The sequence below is a fragment of the Varanus komodoensis genome, unplaced genomic scaffold, assembly GCF_004798865.1.
Source record: "Varanus komodoensis strain SLA01 unplaced genomic scaffold, ASM479886v1 scaffold5, whole genome shotgun sequence".
In the NCBI taxonomy this organism is placed as follows: Eukaryota; Metazoa; Chordata; class Lepidosauria; order Squamata; family Varanidae; genus Varanus; species Varanus komodoensis.
Window position 1 is genome coordinate 22,811,745 of NW_025336087.1, and position 21,809 is coordinate 22,833,553.

At 42.8% G+C, this 21,809-nt stretch overlaps 1 protein-coding gene across 1 annotated transcript in view; it reads right to left on the reverse strand.

Moving 5' to 3' along the window:
* Positions 1-14,437: 14,437 nt before the first annotated feature.
* Positions 14,438-21,809, reverse strand: part of PCSK1 (proprotein convertase subtilisin/kexin type 1) — a 50,866-nt gene continuing 43,494 nt past the window's right edge. Inside the window, exon 14 of the mRNA XM_044446731.1 lies at positions 14,438-14,677. Coding sequence (XP_044302666.1) covers positions 14,513-14,677 — 165 coding nt within the window. The 3' untranslated portion in view covers positions 14,438-14,512. The remainder of the gene's footprint in view (positions 14,678-21,809) is intronic.

A 21,809-nucleotide genomic window follows, 5' to 3' on the forward strand; every position in this document is an offset into this window, starting at 1 on the left:
ACTCTACGCTCTGCACCACACTGGCTTTGCGGACACCTTGCCGTGAGGAGGAGGAGGTGGAGGAATGGAAGGGCTCCATGAGCCAGAAGGAATGTTTCCTGGCTGCATGCTGCCATGTGAGCTGCCAATATGGGCTGTGTCCTTTTTTGTTTGCCTTGTGATTGATTGCTGTTATTCCCCAAGCTCAATATGACAAGGAATGTGTGCCTTATGCCAACCTATATTTCCTCCCTGAATCTTTCCAGTGTTAATGAGTTAAAGAAGAAGCACAATGTGATGCTATTGCACTTCTTTTGCTTTTGCTCTTGCTTATTGCTATTGTTTCTTTGCTTACACTTGTCTTCATTGGCTGAGAATGTGTCCTCTTTTAAGGAGGATAGTCCTCCCTTTGAAGAGCTGCCCAATCCAAGTCTGACATAAAGAGGAAGAACCATCAGAAGAAAGATCTGGGTCTTGAAGCTGCCCTTCAACAGGACCCAAAGGGCAGATTGACCAAGGAGCACAGGTCTCCTGGTCATAGTCTTCCACTCTATGGTGAGATGTACTGCATTTCTAGCTAAAAATCTGCAAATGATTTCTACATTTGTGTCTGGACATATGTATTAGCAGGTGCAAATTTTATGCAAATCACTATCCTTATTTTCGACTTTTCTGGCAGTTCACAAGTGGCCAACTGTGTATGCATGTGTTTGTGATTTTGGAGCATGATGCTTTCATGCTACATTTCTTCATTAGCCAAAGGAGTTGAAGTTAAGAGTCTCAGGCCAGCGGTCACCACATGTTCCACATCATTTGCAACGTGTGGTGTAGGCATTATTTGTGCAAATATAACTAGCGTGTGTATTTTTGTTAGGTACGTAGCAACTGAGGAGGAACCTCACTCTGGACCAATGTGATGTGGAGAGAACCAGTATGGTGTGGTTGTTAGAGCGTTAGAGTGGGGCTCAGGAGACCTGGATTCTAGTCCCTTCTTGGCCATGACGCTAAATGAATGACTTTTTGCCAGTCATTCAGACTCAGCCTAACCTACCTCACAGACCTGTTGTTAAGTTAAAATGAAGAGTCAGGGAGAACGTTGTAAGCTGCTTTGGGTTCTTTGAAAGGGGAAGACAGGATGGGTATAAATGCAGTGTGAAATTAGCAATAGGAGGAGGAGGAGGAGGAGGAGGAGGAGATGTCCCAGTGTAGGCAAGGAGCAGTTTCATTCTTCCCTACCATGACCCCAACAAAATATTCACCTGCGGAGTGAGGCAATTTGTATTCCCCAGAGGAAACTCTCTGTAGCACCTATGGAGCCTTCCCTGGAAGTGCACATAGCTTTGGAGATGAGATTTTTGTCACAGCTGCAAGCGGGGGGGGGGGGGGGGAGGAGTTAGAATTCTCTCCACCCCCATCCTTGGTTCCAAAGAAGCTCAGGCTTCCTCTTGGCTGCAATTTACACAACACAAAATCTAGTAAATAGCCATGTTCGGACAACATGACAGCACAAGCCATTCAGTGTGGGTGAATTGGCCAAGGCCTCTTGAAGATCAGATACCTTGAGGATTGCTTCCCCCCCCCCCCACCTTCTTTTCTCAATCCTGCTGCAAGTATCCCAGGAAACACCTTGGGAGATAAGGGTTTTCCCCATCCCCCACCACAGAAAGCCACTTTAATCTCTCCATGGGTTTTTAAAAATCTGGACTACTTTTCAGGGGATCTACGCTCACAGGCAGGGAGGGAGATAAGCCTCGGCCAGCCACATAGATAAGCTATGTGGTTAGGGCACTTTGGGGACAGCTGGCAATGACTCCTGTCTAGCAGCCACTCAGTGAGAGCAAGAAAGGGATTTTGCCTGCCTTGCAAGGTGGTTCACTAGCAGTTTGGCTTGACCTGTGATGGGTCATGTCATCTGGGTTCAACCAGGTGACAACCCATCATGTATCAAACAGACCCGACCACAAGCCGTGCGTCGCCAGAGTGGCTTATAAGCCAATCTGATGATAGGTTTCAATGACACCATGACATGCACCCACCATGGTACATGTGGGTTGTGTGAACACAGTCATTGCTCTCTTGGGGTCTCAATGGTTACTTTCACTTGTGTTAGGATAAGAGAAACCAGTAAAAACATTGAGAAAATGAAAGTACATTTTATTTTTTAACAACAGCTTGACCCCCCACCCCCAGTTGAATAGACTATAGAAGCCTCTAGACCCCCTCAGATCTTTTGTCATATGTTTGCTTGCTCCCCCTTTGGGGAGGGCCATTTGATGTTGAATGGCCCAGGAGGTATCACAATGCAAGCTGCTGACCCTGTTCAGGCATCACAACAGCTCATAGGTTGCTTAAACCATGGAGGTGGGGGCCTGAGTGTGAGTCACAGAGTGCGCTGCCTCCAGCATTCTCCTCAGCTGTGCTTTATCTTTTAATACCTTTTCATTTTATTTTTTGGTAGTTAAGTAGAATTTATTGCTGCTTCTAACCTCTAAACAACCCAGGATGTCTGAATTTGGATATTACACTAACAACCTATGGATGGGACAATCGGAGGCTGCGAACTGAAAGTGAGGCGTCTGCAGGAGTCAGTGCACATGCTTGCCCCACCTCCACAAATTTGTGGATGAAATAATCTATGAATTGGTGTTACCTGTGGACTGGCTCAATGTGCTGGGTTAAAATTTCTGCATTTGCAGCCTGCTTTTAGAAAGAGTAGGCAAACGTGCTGCTAAATGGGCAGAGGGCTGCTGTCAGGGCCTCCTTCTTAGAATTTCCCCATCACATGACTGGCAGTTACTTTGGCCTTAGGCCCTGCGATACAACACAACCCACACATTGATTCCACACACATGGCCTGGGTATTCCTTAAGAAGTCATTTTCTTTCTGCCATGACCAGCTTAGTTAATGTCTATAGATGATAGCCAAACACCAAGTAAGTCTCGATATATTTGAAAGAACTTCTATCTATATTTAGAGAGAAGCTTATGTTCCACTTGTACCACAGTTCCTAAAAAAGGATACTGTCTGGATTAGACCCAAATAGAACATTGCATGCTCTCGCTCAGGTGCTGAAACTGCTTTAAGACCCTTTTTTAAAGTCTTCAAATTTTAAGTTACAATTATCCTCTGCAACATGAACTATTGCGAATGAAAGATCATTCTAAAGTTAGATACACACTGGAATATCTGAAATAAAGATGTATCAAAAAATCCAAATCACAACTCAGCTGCTTCACGTTCAGTCACCCCTGCATGAAGTGCCAAGTTCTCCAGAGTTGAGTCAGACTACTGAAATTAGGAATGAACAAAAGCTATGCTTACATAATCATGTATTGAACAAAGAATATGACCTAGCATGCTGAGAATCTGTAGCATTCAAAGTTGTCATTGACAGGAAACTGCTGGGGAACTGCAGCATTCAAAGACACATTCCACTTTTACTGTTCATGTTTCCATAACTGAGAACAGAGTTTAGCTCACCATATGCCTTTAAAATGATTGCCCAGCAGGTGGAGGGCAGAGTTGCATCTACACAATCACCGGCGCTCACTAACTTAAGTGTTCATACATCTGGTGGGTTGTGCTGTGTCTATGTGACCATGGCTGTGACTTGAACATTGTCCAAACCCAGCAGGGCTGGCTTGTTAACCACCCTCTCTGTGGTGCCTCCATTTACATAAACAGCCTTGTGTGTGTGAACTCTTGGTCAGCCAAACCGGGTGAGTGTGACTTGTTGGGGTGGACTTCCGAACCCACCACGGACCACCCACCCAACCTCAGGCTACCCATTTGTGGACAACATGAAATGCTGAGCTAATGAGCGTAGTTCTGTAATCTGGACCAGCATGTAACTGGCACACACAGGTGGTTAACCAGCTGCCATGGATCACTGACCATCCTTGTGTCCCGCAACCTGGTCCAGTGAGTCTGTCCCCAACAAGGCTTAACTTCTATGTCCTAGGCTGGTCACTTATGAATTGCCAAAAGGGGGACTGCATAGCCAAAAAAGAGGACAAAGGACACTTTATGCATGGATGCAAATTTAGAAATAATTATTATATGACAAATAGGAATGCAGTGCATTTCACCAAAGTATGAAAGGCTGTGGCTGGGTGAGTTTACTGATGGCCAGCAGTTCTTCTGGTTCTTTAAACTAGAACTGGATGGGTCAGGCATTCAAATATATAGTGCCATCATACCAAGTAGGGGTCGACAGCATGAAGTCCATGAGTCACTCCAGGGCGAAACATTGGGGGTTTGCCATCAGATTTGGTGTTAAATCCTCATGGAACTGGAAAGGGTCAAATTTAGCTTGTGAACAGGCTAAATATTTTGAATATTTTACCACTGATTTTTTGGCTGCTGCGTTTGGCAATATGATAGTAGCAAGAGTGTGGGTTAGGAGTGTGGGTATATGCCTGGGGAGACAAAATGACCCTAGAGCACCCCAAAGCTGCTAAAGCAGAGGGAATTCTTCTGGCAGCCCTTCATGTAGAGGACTCCCCTCAGTAACAGAGGACACATGGCCCTTCTGTCCTCCTCTGATCCCTCAATTATCACTGCTTTGGGACTTGCTAGCTCTGTGGGCAAGCAGAGAAAGGTTTAATGCAAAAGCCATTCAGAAACTAGAGCCAGCATAAAATACAGCGGCGTATCCCTTAACAGGATCTGGCTGACTATAGAAGTCTGATCCTGGCATGGCTTAAGGGATTACCTATTTGCTTCTGGGCACAACTCAAAGTGCCAGCTTCTGAGGGGCGGTGGGGCTTTAAGCAGCCAGGAGCCTGCATGCCTGCTCCCATATGTTCCTCCGTGACCTTCAGTGAGGATGCCTGCATAGAATAACCTTTCTTAAATCAGCTTACTTTGGCCAGAACATCATGGCCCAGGACAGACGCCAGACATAGCTGTTTGCTGAATCTGGCAACTAGCAATCTTCGTGATCTGGCAAGAATGGATTTGTGGTTAAGGCGCAGGACAGGGTCTCCAGGTTCCAGTTCTTACTTTCTAGCAGCTTGGCATCCGTTCCCCCCACTTGCTATTGCTGTTCTTGTTGCTGTTACTAAAAGCTGGGCTGACTTAGGGGCAGCAGAGCTGGGCACCTGCCTAGGGTTACACCCTTTCGGGGCCCCACAAACACAAACCCCTGTAACCTGCTTGTTCATCTGCCCCTCAACAAGGGCGGTGTGCAAGAGGAGTCACAGTGGACCCTGTGGCTTGCTTTCCACCTCTCTGCCTGACAGGCAAGCAGGTGGTGGCAACAGCTGAGGACAATGCTGGTAGGCAGTGGGAGGGGGTGTCTTGCCCAGAGGCCTCCCAGAACCGGGTCGATCACTGGAGGCACAATCCTATCAAGCTCACACAGAAAAATTCCCATGGCCCTCCCACCCCAGGCTGGCTGGAGATTGTTGGGAATTGTAAGACTAAACTTACATATGTTTTCCCCTTAATCATACTGAGGTTTGGGGTGCACAATATACAGTACTAAGGTTTGATAGTGTACAACATCCTGTCCTGCCCCCACGCACAGAGATTCACCTGGCATTGACCTGGCACCAGGCCGAAACCTTTTTATTTACCCAGTTTTTAACTGTTAGGTAATATATTTTAATCATTGTATTTTAAGATCAAGTACTGACACTTGGGGTTTTTAAGTGTTATGACATTTTAACATTTTTGTAAACTGTCTTGCGATTCTTTGGAATATAATGATGGTATAAAAACAAACAAATAAACAATCTGTCTTTTTACTGTACCAATTACAAATGAGACTTGCTGATCTCCTGAACTTTTTTCCAGAAATCCTCGATGGAGTAAACATAGGCATTGCTAGTGCCATCTAGTGGGTGAGTCTTCATGGGTCTGTTTAGCCACAATTTTGGCCTTTAGTTTCTAAAACTGGTTTGTACTTTGTTACAGAGAATGCCCAAGCTGTGGGGAGAAACAGGGCCCACATTCATAGGTGATGGTCGAGAATCTCGCCCGGACATTGTGAGGTTCTAGGAATAGGTAATGCATAACTTTAGTGACCACTGGAAGTCCCTTCTAGGTGACAGTCAACACAGACAGCTTTATGCATTTGTGCAGATGTGCACAAATGCAGATGTGGATTTTCAGAGTTTCCCCATTGAGCCTTATTTTTCCAGAGTAATTGAGCAACTAGGGCACTCTGCTACATGGCATTGCTTTGCAGAGGTTTCTTCTTTCCTTTTCATCAGCAAATGCAATGCTGAGTGGATAACATGGCGTGTTCACAGGTGACAAAGGCATGGTGGAGCACATGATGAGAGGTCCTGGAGTTGCTGTTCCAGCAGCCCCTCAGTGTGGCCCAGAGGCACGGAGGGGATGAGAAGAGAAGCAACAGATGCTTCTGTTATCAGTTCACTCAGTCTCTGCCTATCAAGCCAGTGAGTGGGAGCAAAGCTGAGAAGCCAAAGAGAAGAAAGAGCAGCTGGTGATGGTGTTGGTGAGAAGGCAGACCCTCTGAGAGAGGAGACCTGCTGGGCAAGTCTAGGCCAAGGGCCCTGCAAGAACTGGAGCAAGCACCGCAAATGGCCATTTGGGGGATGTGTTTTTCCTTCTTTCCATTAGCTGAATCTGGGATTAGAGTGGAAGTTCTACATAAGCTAGAAAGTTTAAATATGTATCTCAGGTTGCATCCTACATTAAAAAACATCAATATTTACATACCGACACAGCCACTGTGCCACAGTAGTTGGACTGGAAAATGGGAGAGCTGGGTTCTGGGTACCACTTATTTAGTAATGGAGCTTTCACCCAATCTACCTCACAGAGCTGTTGTGAGGATAAACTGGAAAGGAGAAGGATTGTGTAAGCTTCTATGGGTTCCTTGCAGGAAAAAGGGTGGGATATAAAATAAAGAACGAATAGAAAGAGGAAGGAGAAGAAGAAAGGACAGCGAAATCCCATGCATGCTTAGACAAAACAGTTCCTACAACTATCTTTTTTTCTGTCTAAACATGCATAGGATTATGCCCAAAGGCTCTCTTTTATAGAGTTCCAATGATATAACATCTAATTCCCAGCAAAATAGAAAGACACATAGACAAAAACCCTGTTTGCATGGGTCTATTCACATGTGGTATAATGTTGGAGCCATTAAGTTATATGAGACTTTGAGTTCTCTTCCATGAAAGGAAATACTGCAAACTGGCACATGTGACTATTTCTATAGCACAAAGACCAGTGTTTATTTATTTAAAGCTTTTATACATGCTCTTTAGTGAGAAAGGCCCCCAGAGTGGCTTATAGATCAGTAAAAGCAAGACAATCCATGCCCAAAAGCTTACATATAATAAGCATGACACCAAAGAAAAAAAGAAGGGGAAGGAAAAGAACAGAAGGTAAACATAAAACAGTGGGGGATTTCTGGAAAGAAATTATTCAAAGTGTGCAGTGCCCTCTGGAGTTGATTTTTGGGTATAGCTGTCAATTTCACAGCACTTTTTAAAAATGCTATTTGTTTGAATAGCCACACATACCTATCAAGAAAAATGGTTTGAAATGGCTTTTGTGTTTTTGTGTGAGCATCTTATTCACACCTACAATTTCTTAACCTTCCTATCCATTTCCTTAACTCAAATTAACCCAGTTCGGCATATATGCCTAATCGGTGATGGAGGAGATGGAAACTTACATACTTAATTACCAATCAGTCAGGATTTATTTATCAACTAGCCATAGTGTATAATAGTGGCAAAAATATATACCAAGCAAAGGGTAAATCAAAGGAAAGGATACAAAGGTCAAGAATAAATGTGATGATCGAGCATTGAATGCCTGCTATTCATAACACTGGCTTGGCTTCAGGCTTTGTCAAACATAGAGTAGACCCACTGAAACTAGTGGGACTTTTAGTCATAACTAACTTACGTAAATCCCACTGACTTCAGTGGTGCTACTTTAAGCATGACTAAATCTGGATCCAGTCCAGTGTTTGACTACCAAAAATTTAACATTGATGTTGAGCCCATCAAGACAAAAGTGAGCAGCGATTCATCTGATCTACCAGGTGGTATCCTTACCCAGTGAGAGAGTAAGCACCACCCTGTTCCTGTGTAATAATTGCAAGGAAGAGTATATATGCAAGATTCAGTTTCATCTATCTCAGTATTTTCAACACTGACTGGCAGCAGCTGTTTAGACAGGATTCTTTCTTAGAGGCTGAGAACTGAACCTTAGCCCTTTTACTGGCAAAGCAAGTCTTCTGCCATTCAGCTACAGTCCTTGCCTAAATCAATAATGTTAAAAAGACTATAGTGCATTAAATTCAAAATTAGTCATACTTTAGAAAGGCATGGTTAACTTATGTCCCATTGATTTTAATAGGTCTACTCAATAGAGCCCATCTTATAATTTTTCATGACTGAGTATGACTATCTTTCAATTTAACTCTCTGTATTTGAGCACAGATAATGATCTCACAAAAGTGCGTATAGTCAAGGCAATGGTTTTCTCAGTTGCAATGTATGGCTGTGAAAGCTGGATCATAAGGAAGACTGAGCGCCGAAGAATTGAGGCCTTTGAATTGTGGTGCTGGAGGAGACTCCTGTGAGTCCCTTGGACCACAAGGCGATCAACCCTGACTGCTCTTTAGAAGGCCAGATACTGAAGATGAAACTCAAATACTTTGGCCACCTAATGAGAAGGAAGGACTCCCTGGAGAAGAGTCTAATGCTGGGAACAATAGATGGCAAAAGAAGAAGGGGACGGCAGAGGGTGAGGTGGCTAGATGGGGTCACTGAAGCAGTTGGTGTGAGCTTGAGTGGACTCCGGGGGATGGTGGAGGACAGGAAGTCCTGGAGGAATGTTGTCCATGGGGTCGCAATGGGTTGGACACGACTTCGCGACTAATAACAACAACAATGATCTCAAATAAAGAACATAATTATGCTAAGTTCCGAATACAGAATTTATTACAGTGTCGGCTGATGGGTGCATTCACAGCATTAGTTTTGTAATTATGTAATGTTTCCCCAGTGTCCCTGGAGATATATTCAGGTGGCAAATGCCTTGACTGAGGCAGAATCTCCATGGATACAGGTCTGGCAATTTCTCTGATTAGGGTAACACTCTGCAGGATGCTTCTTTTACCAATGCCCTGACTACCATTACAATAGGAAAGAGTGGATCCAAAGAGAACTTTTGTTTTGATTTCTGCTCATTCATTGGTAAAATTGCATCATACAGGCCAGATAAATGGTGCTGATAATGAGCATGATCCATCTGTTATTAAACACTTGTAAGTACCAACTTATTCCAGTTGGAGATTTAATAGATGGGACCTATTCAGCAAGAGCACCATAATTGTGGAATTCCCTCCCCAGCAAAATCCAACAGGATCCCACTCTTTTAGTTTTATTTATTTATTTATTTATTTATTAAAACATTTCTATGCCACCCCATTTGCCGAAGCCTCAGGGCGGCTCACAACATGAAATAAAATACAAAAATAACAATACAAAAATAACAATATAAAATAAATAACAATATAAAAGAAGTCGCCCTGGCCAGGTGGCATGCCCCCGATTCCTTGGAATTTTATGATTTTGCTCCTCTGCTCATATTGTTTTCTGCTGCTTTTATTCATTTTTGTGATACATTTTAACATGGTTGCATGTGATAGATATTTTGAGTGTGATTTGCATTCTGTTTTATTGTAGTTATATTTTGTTTGTCACCATGATTGCCCACCGTGAGGGCAATTTTGTGGCCCCCTAGAGTCAGAGGGGTCATAGGAGACTGGTAATTTCCCTTCTGAAACTGTCAGCTGAACAGAGCTACTGCCTCAGAGGAGGAAATGCCTGCTCAGATTTCCCAAAACCCTAAATCCCATGCCCCAGGCAAAGTCTTCTACAGTCAGTGTCATGACCTTAGAAAAGGAAAGGGAAGGCAGACAGGGGGTGTGTTGGTAAGTGAGTCAGGGAGAAGAGAGGACCTCCAAGCATCTCAGTTTCTGTCTTAGCTCCAGGAAGGTGAGTCAGAGAGGTGGCCCAAAAGGACGAGCAGGGGACAAAAATAAGCCTGCCATTTCTCCTGCTCTGCTTATCTCGTGCTGACAAGACTTAAGAGAAATGGAGGGCTCCTTGGCCTGTCCTCTTGGTTTGTGCTCTTTGGAAAATCGTTTTTATCACCATCACCACCACCAGGAACATAAATAATTTAAATAAAATAATTGAAGTATCTTCAGGGAGTTGCCAATTTATTAAATACATATATGAAAACATACTTTATAAAGCAATTCTGAATTCTCTCAATAAACTGATTGTTCCTCTCTAAAGCTCAGTACTATTTAGATAAATACGAGTTGCTACTGAGCATTCTTGTTGCATAGTTGACTCCTGATAGGTCTCTGCAGGTAGAATCCTAAATACCCTTGTTAGGAACTAAGCCTCTTGAGGTCAGTGAAATTCACCTCTGAGTAAGCATGCTTAGGCCTACACTATGGATAAACATTCCCTCTTCTTGGTAGAAGAATGATACACTGACTCTGTGTTTTCTGCATAGTATTTCATTCAGTAAAACTACCTTAGCTTCATTTTGCCATGATGTTGATTTAATTTTTAACACTGTATTTTCATATTTATGGAGATATGTGCATCACCACCCTCATATACTTTCCATGGTTATAGCATTGCTCCTGTTTCCTTAGGTAACCAAAATCCATAACATGTCATGAAAATATCCTTCAAGAAATGTCAAATACAATTTACTGAAGGATACTGAAAGAAAACTGAAACCCATGCTTGGTATGTTGCATTGAGCTTTGGCTAATTATACACTGGGTTGCAAAAGGTTGTAAATAGGTGCCAGATTGCAAAAGCCTATACACACTAACTTGGAAGTAAGTTCCCTTGAAATATATGGCAGAACCAAATAAAATGTTTCAGTTCAGGGTTTTTTGTGTCTTTTTCTCTGTCAGGAGGTAGAAACTTTTGATGACTTCCAGGGTTTTTCTGTTTCTGTTTTTTGGTCTTAGCCAATCTGCTCTTTTTGCATTTGAAAAAGAAGGAAGAAGCAACTTCCTCAACTAGCAGCAATTATTACTAATGGTTTATAACACATATATCTGACAATTGCAGATTGTAAACATTCATATGTGTATACAGAGACACAACCTTGGTCTTAGTGGACTGGTGAAGCATGACAAAGGCACACATTGATTCTGTGGAAATGTGTGTTTATACTCCATGAAGATTGGAGTTCATTCATATACCAAAAGTAATAATTTTTATAAGAACCATCAGGTAGAGACCCACACTTGAATAGGAGAAAGTCATACAACTAAGTAATTGCCTCTTTTGTTCAACTGTTTACAGTAATTCACAGATAGTATCCTGTGGCACATTTATGTGCTGTGAGAAGTATATAAATGAAAGAATTAAAGGTACAGTCCTATGCATACAGAAAATGGTTATATAACTCCCAGCCTGCCCCAGTCAACCTGCCAGGGGCATGTTGGGATTTGTAAGGGATCTTCTTTTTTAATGTCTAAACACACTCGGATTGTGCCCTACTGTGTTGTCAGGCATGTCTATACACACACAAATGCATATACGCACACAGACAGAAGGATTTTGGTATGTGGGGAAAGGGAACTGTAAATAGCAAGTCAGCATGAATGTTGCTGAATGAAATGAATGCTTCACAAGAGATAATGGTGGCTACCAATTTGGAAGGCTTTAAAAGGAGATTGGACAAATCCAGGGTGGCTAAACCTATCCATTGCCACGGATAGGTCCCATTGTCTTGGTTCAGATGACATGACAAGCCTCCATGAGGCAAAGAAACCATACAAAATCCCTGGCTTTTCAGACTAGTTTATTCATAAAATTAAGGCACTCTGACAATAGCATTTCAGGTTCGGTCAACACACTAAGCCTTTGAAGCCACAGTGTGTTGCGCAAACTGAGCCAGTGGTCCAGTTCAGCTAATAATGAGGAAAAAGAAGCCACGATTGCATCTTCTCCCCACCCTGCATGTGCCACCTATGCACTGTGCAGTTGGCTTGCATACCCTGTTAACAACATGCCATAAGGTCTAGAGCTGTTTCAAAGCCACCCCCACCACGCATCTCACTGGGTGCTCCAGTGCCCTTCTCATCCTGTTCCAAAAGGTCCCCTCATATTTCTGGGCAGCTTTTCAAGGTGCATTGGAGCATGCCGTGTTGTCCCCTATGGACTGCATGGGGGAAGCAGCAATATTCATCCTCCCCCTTCCTCTAGTGGGAGCCTTTGCTAGTTTGGGGTCCATTCCACAAATGGAAGAAGCTGCTTCATTCACAGAATGGCAGCTCATGGCCATCCAAAAGTATTGGCCTACAACTCCTATGATTCCTCACTATTGACTGTTGGCCAGGGCTGATGGGAGTTGTAGGCAAAAACAGCTGGAAGATTACAAGTTGCCTACTCCTGTTCTAAGATGGTGGCCACCTTGAACATCAAGTTTTGTTGGAAAGGAGGGATGTAAATCAAAAAACATTAAACTGTGGTTTTCTGTATTGGTCCCATGAAAAGTAAGACCAAGAAAGTGATCTTGGGTTTGTGGTGGACTGCTCCCCCCCCCCCCACCACCACACACACACTTGTTGGGAGATAGCTGCTTGCCCAGGTCTGTTGGGTACTGAATTTCAAGTTTAAGGAGAAATTCCAGGTTTTCAAGGAAGGTTAACATCCTTTTTCTAAATCTCCACCCTCTATTAGGTGTTACTCTCCACAAAAGAAGAGCACTTGATACATTCACAGTAATCAAGAAGGCCATATTCACAGGATTGTGTTAAGGAGGAAATAAATCAGGAGAGGAATTGACAGATTTGTGAACAGCAGATGGTGCTCTGCGTAACAGAAACTTGATATTTGTCTGGAAATTACTAATCTTTCCACAGTCAGAGTGCAAGCAGAAGTTAATCTTGGCTGTGATGTATTGTTTGCTTGTTCACTCTTCCTCATATGGCCTCTCAGTGGGTCTGGCGGAAAGACAAGAAGAGTGACAACTTCCATTCTAGAAATGGACCTCTTTGCAAAGATGTATGAAATTGCAATAATAAAATAGATGACGGAGCGTGAGTGCTTTTTAAATCTGTGAGTTCTTCTTTTAGATGAATATAGCAAGGATTTTGTAAGGATAGAGCTGGAGAAGGAACTAAGTGATCAACTAGTAACAGATTGCTAGTTCTTTTCTTACAAAATGCGTGGACTGAAAAAAATCTAAACAGGGCATGTGATGTTCTATCTAGGGAGCCTTAGTTAAGGTTAATACATATTACTAATGCTAAAACTTGCTCATTTAATGCAATTTAGAGAAGGGAGGGATATTAGGAATTAATTTATGCCTAACCGAATGAATAACTTTTGGGAACAGAAGATTCAAATGAAACTTAACTAATGAGAAATTATTGCAATGCTTCATTAAGATGGTGCATTTAAAAATATGGAAGGTTGTGTTTCAGTGATAGAGCACATGCTTTGCATATTACAAAAAGCTGTATCATTGTTACAACATTTTAAACAGAGGAGGTAGGTTAGCCTCATCTATGTGTTGGACATTTGGAAGATACCTGGCACCAGGTTGTGGTAGGCTGAGTTTGAGTGTGGTACAGTGACTGGACCAGGAACTTGTGTTTAATGTAATAACCGAACACTAATTTGAATCCTGTTCTTTCTAGTCTAAGCCTAGCACTCTGCCAATACTGTTTGATACATATACACCTGTGCCGTGGGTGAGGGGAGCTAAACCCACCTCCATTTTAGTTTTCTGCATCCCAGAGTAGCTTCTCCCTAACCCAGTCTGGATACCAGAAATGATCTGGGAAGAATATGTATGCATTCTCTCTGTGTGAATAGGATGATCATGAGGGTGATGATGACGACAACAATGACAATGATCTCAAAAGAAGACCCTCACTCTGTTTTATACAGTTTTTTTATTTATTTGGTTTGTACCTGCCTTTTTACCATGAAATGGCACTCAAGGAAGCTTGAACGGAACTCCTTTCCCACTGCTCCGTCATGGCTCGTTTGGCCCATATTAGGTCTGGAAGCAAGCAGCCTCCAGACAGGCAGGAGTACCAAGCTGTGAGGGGAGAGAGAGAGTAGCTCACTTGGTTACCCAAGAAGGTCAGACCAGGAGGCCAGGCCAGGGTCGAAACCTTTACAGAAATCCTAGCAACCTTCCCGGCCCAGTGTTGAGCTATTGGCTTCAACAGTGCAGTGTCATGATGAGGCTACTGGAGTGGGATCCAGGAGACGTGGGCTGTAGTCCCCACTCAGCCATGAAGTGCAGTAGGTGATTTTGGGCCTGTCACAGACTCCCATAACTTACCTCATAAGGCTGTTGTGCAGATAAAATGGAGAGGAGGAGGATGGTCATGTAACTTGGCAGTACAGAGGAAAAGGTGGGGCATAAATGTAGCAGGGAAATATATATTCGGGCCATCTCCTTCTGATGGAAAAGCTTTGAGTGCTAGGCATGGACCCACCTGCTAACATCCCTGCTTTATATCGCCCTGCCATCTTAGACTAGTAGCTGCCGTTGATCCTCAGAGGTGACACAAAGGAGCTGATTGAGTGAGACTGATGTCACTGTTGCACACAATGAGAAACTAGATGTATGGAAGCTACGTGGGCAAACCAGGAGCCAGGGTCTGAGGCTTTCCTGCTCTGAAGCGTTGTTATAGCACTGGGGATGCCAAAAAACAAAAACAAAAAAGCAAAATGATCACCAATTGCTTATGCAGTTTATACATTTTATAAATTTCACATTGTAAAAACTAGTTTAAAAAGATTTGCTAGATACCAAAATTTTGATTTTTTTAATATTTGAAAACATAGGAATAATTTAAAATATGAAGCCATCTGCTATAAAACACAATAACAGCTATGAGTATGTTACAGCTCCACTTAAAAATTGAGCCAGGGGCCAAGATTAAACTTCACCATGGATTGATAATCAGTATGAATATTTCACTGGCCAATCAAGCTGCAGTGGGGATCCTTAAACCTCTGCTGAATAGAAAAACTCTTAATGGTCTGTCTTTTAGTCTTTAGTTTCCAGAGTTAGCAATACTCTTGCTGGAAGAAACAGGTCATCTTCTAATTTTAGCCGCTACATATGCTTGCAACCTTTCAGAACGATTCATTCCTTTCCAGTACTTTCACTGACAAGAGCACTGGCAATGTGAAAAGCAATTAGGACTACTGGATCGACTCCTTGGGTGACCTAGAAAATAGTCTATAGCAAAGAGAAATGGAACACACATGATAACAGCCTCTGTGAGCAATATGCAATGCAGTAATTAACTACCTTTCTCAGAACCTGAACATCACACCCTCCCACACACCGCTGAGGCAGGTAAATCAGAATGATTTTCAACTCTGCAGGATGTCTTTCAGTTCTGTTCCAGGGGAAATGGTGTGACCCCACACTGTGCTCTGTGGCACAGAATTAAGTTTACTGCCCCACATATTTCTGGCTACATGATGTCAGAATTTTCAAGCATGGATTGGCAAGGTGACTCCAGAGGTCCTGATTCATGACTGAGACCACTCATAAAGTTGGGTCCAGCTCCACTGTTTGACAACTTCAACCACGAAGAATTTGATGAAGGGTGCAAGCAAGACACTGGCTGGGTTCATACAACACAGCAAATAAATCCGCCCTGCTTGCACAGCATATGGATTCTTGCCTGAACTCACCGGTCAGATGATCATGTGGCTTTCCAGGCTAACCCACTTCTTCACACATCAAGTGAGCAAAATCCCCCTCTTCCCTATTCTTCCCTATGGACCACTACAGCCTCCTCCTCTTTGCTCTGTTGTAGGCTCCCCATTTGACCCCTCCCCCAAGAGTATCTACATGTCTGAAGGACTTCCCAGTCACTCCACCCCCCACAGTGCTTTTTACTTAATGAAAATAAACAGAGCCACCACAACTCCCCCTTTCTTCCTCCATGTATTTTCACCATTTCCAAAAGTGAACAGAGAAATGGGAACAATGCTCAGCCAATGGGAATAAAGCAAGCAGTCATGCATCTGTTGCTAGGGAGCTGAGGGCAGTAGAGATTGAGGGCTAGAAGTCCCTCTTGTCAAGGGACTGCATGGTGTTCTGTACTGCATCTGTACCAACAATGGTAAAAGGACAATCCTGGGTACGGTGACTGGACAAAGTGCAATGAAGTGTGGAAACCTTAGGGTAGAGCATTTATTCTCTCTCTGGTTTCAGAAACAAATCCTACCACACAGGAATTCCAGAACTGGGTCCACATGACAAAATAGACCCATAACAGTAGGACTGCACCAAGGCTTCTTGTCTTGTATGAACCTGCTATGTAATATATACAACTATATACTATAGAAGTATTGGAAATCTCCTCTCCCAGTCTTAACATACTTCATGTGGAATCATAAACACATAAGGATGAGTGCAGGCAAAATGGTCTGGGTTGGATACAGTGACTGCCTTCCATGAGAGGAAGTGCTCCACTGGCAGAAGGGAGCTCAAACCAATTTTGGGGGCCCTACTCCACAGCAGGGCCTCCTAACTCTCAGTATAGCATTTTTAGGGGGTAGAAGCACAGCTGTAAGAAGGAAGGAGTAGGGAAGTTCACTTCCATCAGTGTAGTTGATCCAACTTCACGTTCAGATCTAGTCCTCTACCTCTAACTATCATCAGGATTACATCTTCCCTGAAACAATTTTTCCTTCTGTCTCTCCCCAGCAACAGCCTTAACCATGGTTAAGGAGATAGCTGCACTGGATGAAACATGGTTAATACTACGCAAGTTTCCTTTTAAGCATGGTTTGTTAACTACATGAAGCCAATGAAGATAATCCATGGTTTGTTGGAACAGTTTGCTCTAGACCACATGATTGTCTATCTTTCTACAACAACCCATTGTATAACACTAACACATATTCAATCCATTCTCAACCCTTGAAAGTGCGTATGAGAGCCGATGAGACAGAACTCATAGACATGGTCTAAATTGTTGAGGGAAAGGCAGGGGAATTTCCCAACTGAAAAAGGTGGGGAAAGGAATGTGCATATATATACAAATAATTATTGTAACTCCTCTACCTCTCTCCCACCACAAAAACTATGTTTCTCCAACCTGGCACCTTTCCCATATTCAAAAAAGGTGGCTCACTACTTCATGGTTAAATATTGTAAGTGTTGGGTTGAATCCAGCTCTAGGTGGAGTAATTTCACTGGTGGGAGTAAACTTCTCCTTCCTATGGCAGTACCTTCACTCCCTTGAGAATGAAGGGAGTTAGAAAGCTGCTGACTGGGGTGAGCTGTGGGGGAAAGGGAGATCCCAAGAACAGGAGCAGATAAACCACAGTTGTGTGTGGGATCAGCCCAAATTAAGTGAGGGAACCCTGCACAATGGAGCACTTCCTCTTTTTATATATCTTTGTTGTCAACAAGCTGTACACTTGGCATGCAAAAATTATGGAGCATTCCCTTCTTTCCCAGCAAGAATATTTGCCCTGTCCTGTTTTGTAGACTTCTTGGCCTCCAAACGAAAGGATGCAGTTCACTACCTTTAATAGGACTGACATATGGCATTGGGTTTATTACAAGTTGAGCTTTTATTGCTTTGCTCCATGGAGGAACTCTGGACTTCTTTAATAAACCTGCAGATCTTTAGTCCTAAGTGCACTTCCTTATCAGGTTCCACAGCCACATTATTGCAAGTTTAACATTCAGAACATTTCACTGATAACAAGCACTGTTAAACAAAACATTGGATGATAAAAAAAAGAGCAAATTCATTTATTGTTGGCTACCCAATCATAGCAAAAAGCAAGATTCTCTCTGTGCTATGTTTTCTTGGATATCTAAACAGCTGAAGTACCATCATCATTAAGAACAAGGCACCCCTGCTTCACAGCATAACCATTTGACTATAGAGCTTCTGTTCTTCTTTGCTAATATTTCAACAGTGCAATCTTATGCATGTCTACACAGAGGTAAGCCCCATTCGTTTTAATGGGGCTTACCAGGTAAATGGTATATTTATTATTTAAAAACATTCCTTAGCTGTCTTTCAGGGCAGACACCCTTCCAAGGGACACAAAACAACAGAAGCACAATAGGATTGCAGCCCAAGCCCTTCAGGGGCTTCTAGTGGATTATACAGGATTGCCGTCTGGCTTCTTTCCAGCAGCAGCCATGTCAGGTAGCTACATCTAAGGGAGAGAGGACTCCATTGACCAGGCTTTGCCCAAATGCTGTTTGGGCCCTCCCAGAATTGTCTCCCACAGTGTCATTACAACAAATATGGAACTTCCTGTAAGATATGCTGCCAGAATTTGATTATTTCACTCTTCTTTCTCCACCTCTTTTTCTTTTTATATGAGGTTGTATGCTAGTCTCAGAAAACCTATGTACACTCCCATGAGGGGAAAATGCTTTAGTTATACAACATCATGGGAGCATAAAAGACAGATAGGAGGACTTTGGTTCTCCATCATGAATTTAGGGGATTCCATTTTCTCAATCTGCTTATTTAGAAGATTAACTGATTCTAATGTGGTAACTGAAGGACATTTTGGAACAATTTCCCAGGACCTGCCTTCCTCCATGTTGCAAATGGAACTTCCTTATATGCTAAAAGAAAGGGGGCAGCCTGTTTGTTGAGATTGGCACTCGTGTGCACACATGCACACAGGTATGCACACACCGGAGCCTGCATAAGTATGGCAGGGCCTTCTCACTGCAAAAAAGGCACTATAATCCAAAGCAGACTTTGCCACTGTGGTGTCCTCCAAGGGTTTGGACTGCTACTCCCTTCACCCTTTCCCATTTGCCAAGCTGGTACGAGCTGATGGGAGTGTCAGTCTGAAACCATATGGAAGGTGCTCCATTTCGTAAGGCTGAGCTAACGTAGCTATTAGGAGGGAGGCAAAGTCACACAAGACATAGCAAAGGAGTTGCATTTAAGGTTCTTAACTGGGGGGTGGGTTTAGGGTTGTAGGCCAGATCCAGACCACCTGGGGTCCCAGTCTGGCCTTCTGAGGAATCCACACTACCTTCCCCTACCCACTTTCTCCAGACTGGCCATCATTTCGGGTTTTCCCAGCTTTTGCAAGAATTTCCCCATTCTAACAGGGCAATCCTATGACTTCTTGGGGGACATTGGATTCTTCAGATTCTCAGCTCCAAGGATGAAAAAGGGTTCCAATCTCTTGCATATTATGATAGTTTTCCATTTCCCGTTAGCAGCCAAGCCATCTCTTTGCTCAGTGATTAAACCATCATGTCTAATGCTTGCCAACTCATTTATTTCATGTGATGTCTCTAAGTTGTGTTTCTGTACAAATGTTAAGACCACATATTCTGGACACTGCTAACACATCATGTTTTCTTAGGTATTACGCTATGATTAAACAAATGTCACTTTTAACATCACATCACATCACATACATGTGGCTGTTGTCATTACAACATGCCCCCAAAAATACTTTATTGGACAAAAATGTTTTGTTCAGATTAAAAAAAAGTTTGTTATAATTTATTATTCTTAAAGTTTCTCATAATTTATTCTTTTAAATTGTGTTTGATAAAAGCTTTGCTATGTTATAAATACCTGTAAAGAAAATATAATGTTTATTTTCTTTGAGATAAAATGTTTTATCTTTCATTGTACATTTTCACAAAACACATACAGGCACCAAGAGAAGACTAACAAAAATAATTTAACATCTGTACAATAATGCACTCTAGGTTGAAAATATTCAAGCAACATAATTTGTATGAGGTTAATTTAGATTTTGTGATTTTAAAAAAAATGTAGATGTAATAACTTTCAATTAAGAAAAGCAAAGCCCACATTATTTTAAAAGTTTTAGCCTGAATGCAACAATCATATGTGGCCATAATTTAAAGTGTGCACTTACAATTTTCACAATGAAGAATTATATTTACTGCTCTTCCTTAAATAAAATAGCCAGTAAGAATCATGATCTAAGTAAGATATTCATGTGAGTTGGATGCACTGAGTTAAGTATAATGTGCCTTTCTGGTTCTATGAACTTCATACAAGAAATTATACATTGTTTTCCACTGCCAACTGTTAACCATCCAATAATTAATCCAAGCAGTACTTTCTATTGATCACAACACAGAACTTCTGTTTCCTTGAATGTTGCTGGGACTCAAGGTAAAGCCCTCATCAGAACTACCTCAATTTTGCAATGTAAACATGATGCCACAGGCCAAAAAGAAGTAAAATAGGGAGGATACAATATTATTAGGGGCCATTGGCTTGAATCCAGACTCCGATCACAATGAACAAGTCTCACTGGTTTCAATAGCTCTTTTCTCTGTACAGCAAAGTCAGGATCAGACCCATCTCATTTAGCATCTGCTTATATGGAGTAATTTTGTTTCTCTTCCAGTAACTCCTATAATCAGTGAAATGAAAACTAGAGTAAAACTGGTATTCATCACCTGAAGTGCATTTTAATACAATCATCTTCCCAGTGACAGGGGCAGCTTTCTTTGTGGAAGTACCAAAAAGTTGGGTGGGGAAGCAGGATTTCTTTTACTGATATTGAGTCAGTAAATGATTGCTGTGTTCTCCATGGCAGCCCTGTTACATTGGGGAGGATCAAAATGGGTGTTGGCACAGTCCACATGCAATGTAAGGAGAGTTAATGTCTTTGACAGTCATCCACTTCTCTACCTGGAAGCATACTAACAGTAGGAAATAGGACTTTTTCTGAACTAATACAAGCTTTCATTTGGAGACCTTGAAGAACGGAGAAAAAACTACTTCTTGCATCTGGCAATGCAGCCACAACCAGAGATTAGAGAAGGAAGTGGGAAGAGCAACCATCATTTCCTTCTCCAGTGCTGGAGAAGGAAAGATAAGAGGTAAATGTTTCGAAGGTATTAATGGAGGGATGTGAGAAAAGGATGGACGGAGGTCTTAGGCACCACTTCTACTAGGATTGTGACCTAACAGGGCAAGAACTTCTGGCTGCAATGCTTTATTTGCATATGGCAAACAGTGCAAGCATGCCTAGATGCATCTTCTGAGCTGTGATAATGTTTGGATCCACCACTAAGCAGGAAAAAGCTATTTTAGCAGGAAAAGTGGATGGGCAGTGTTCTAAAATGCTTTCCTAGAATTAAATGACATTGAAATGGATACGTCTTAAGGGTTATGATCCCAAGCATTGAAATTGTGTGTTCATTTGTGATTTCCCACTTTCCCAGGCAGGGAGGTAGTACATGCCTGGTTTTCTCCTGAGAAAGCTGAAGGCAGGAGTTAAGGACTCCTTTTCAACCCATGCCAGGAGCTGTTGCTGGGAAACGGGTGCAAATTACCATATATTTCGCTCTATAAGATGCACTTTTCCCCCCTCAAAAGTAGGGGGAAATGTCTGTGCGTCTTATAGAGCGAATGTGTGTGTGCCCGACACCCGGGACACTGCCGGCCCGCCTGCACCACGTGGCACCACCTGGCCGGCACGTGCTCGGCACGCCCTGCTCCGCCCCCCACCTCCGGCGCAGGTGAGAGCTGTGCCACTCAGGGGGAGCAGTGTGGAGGAGGAGGAGCCACGGACTTTAACCACCGGCCACACAGAGAGATGGACTGCTCACCCCCACCACCCGGGAAGACCTGCCACCACCACTGCGCCACCCGGAAGACCTCCTCCGGCGCAGGTGAGAGCTGTTAATCACAGATCGGTGTGTGTTTTCAAATGGCAACCCGACTTTTAATGAAGCCCATGGGGAAGTGATGGGGAATGTGCCTGTGATTATCAGGAAGCTTTCCATGGATCCCTCTTCTAAAAACTAG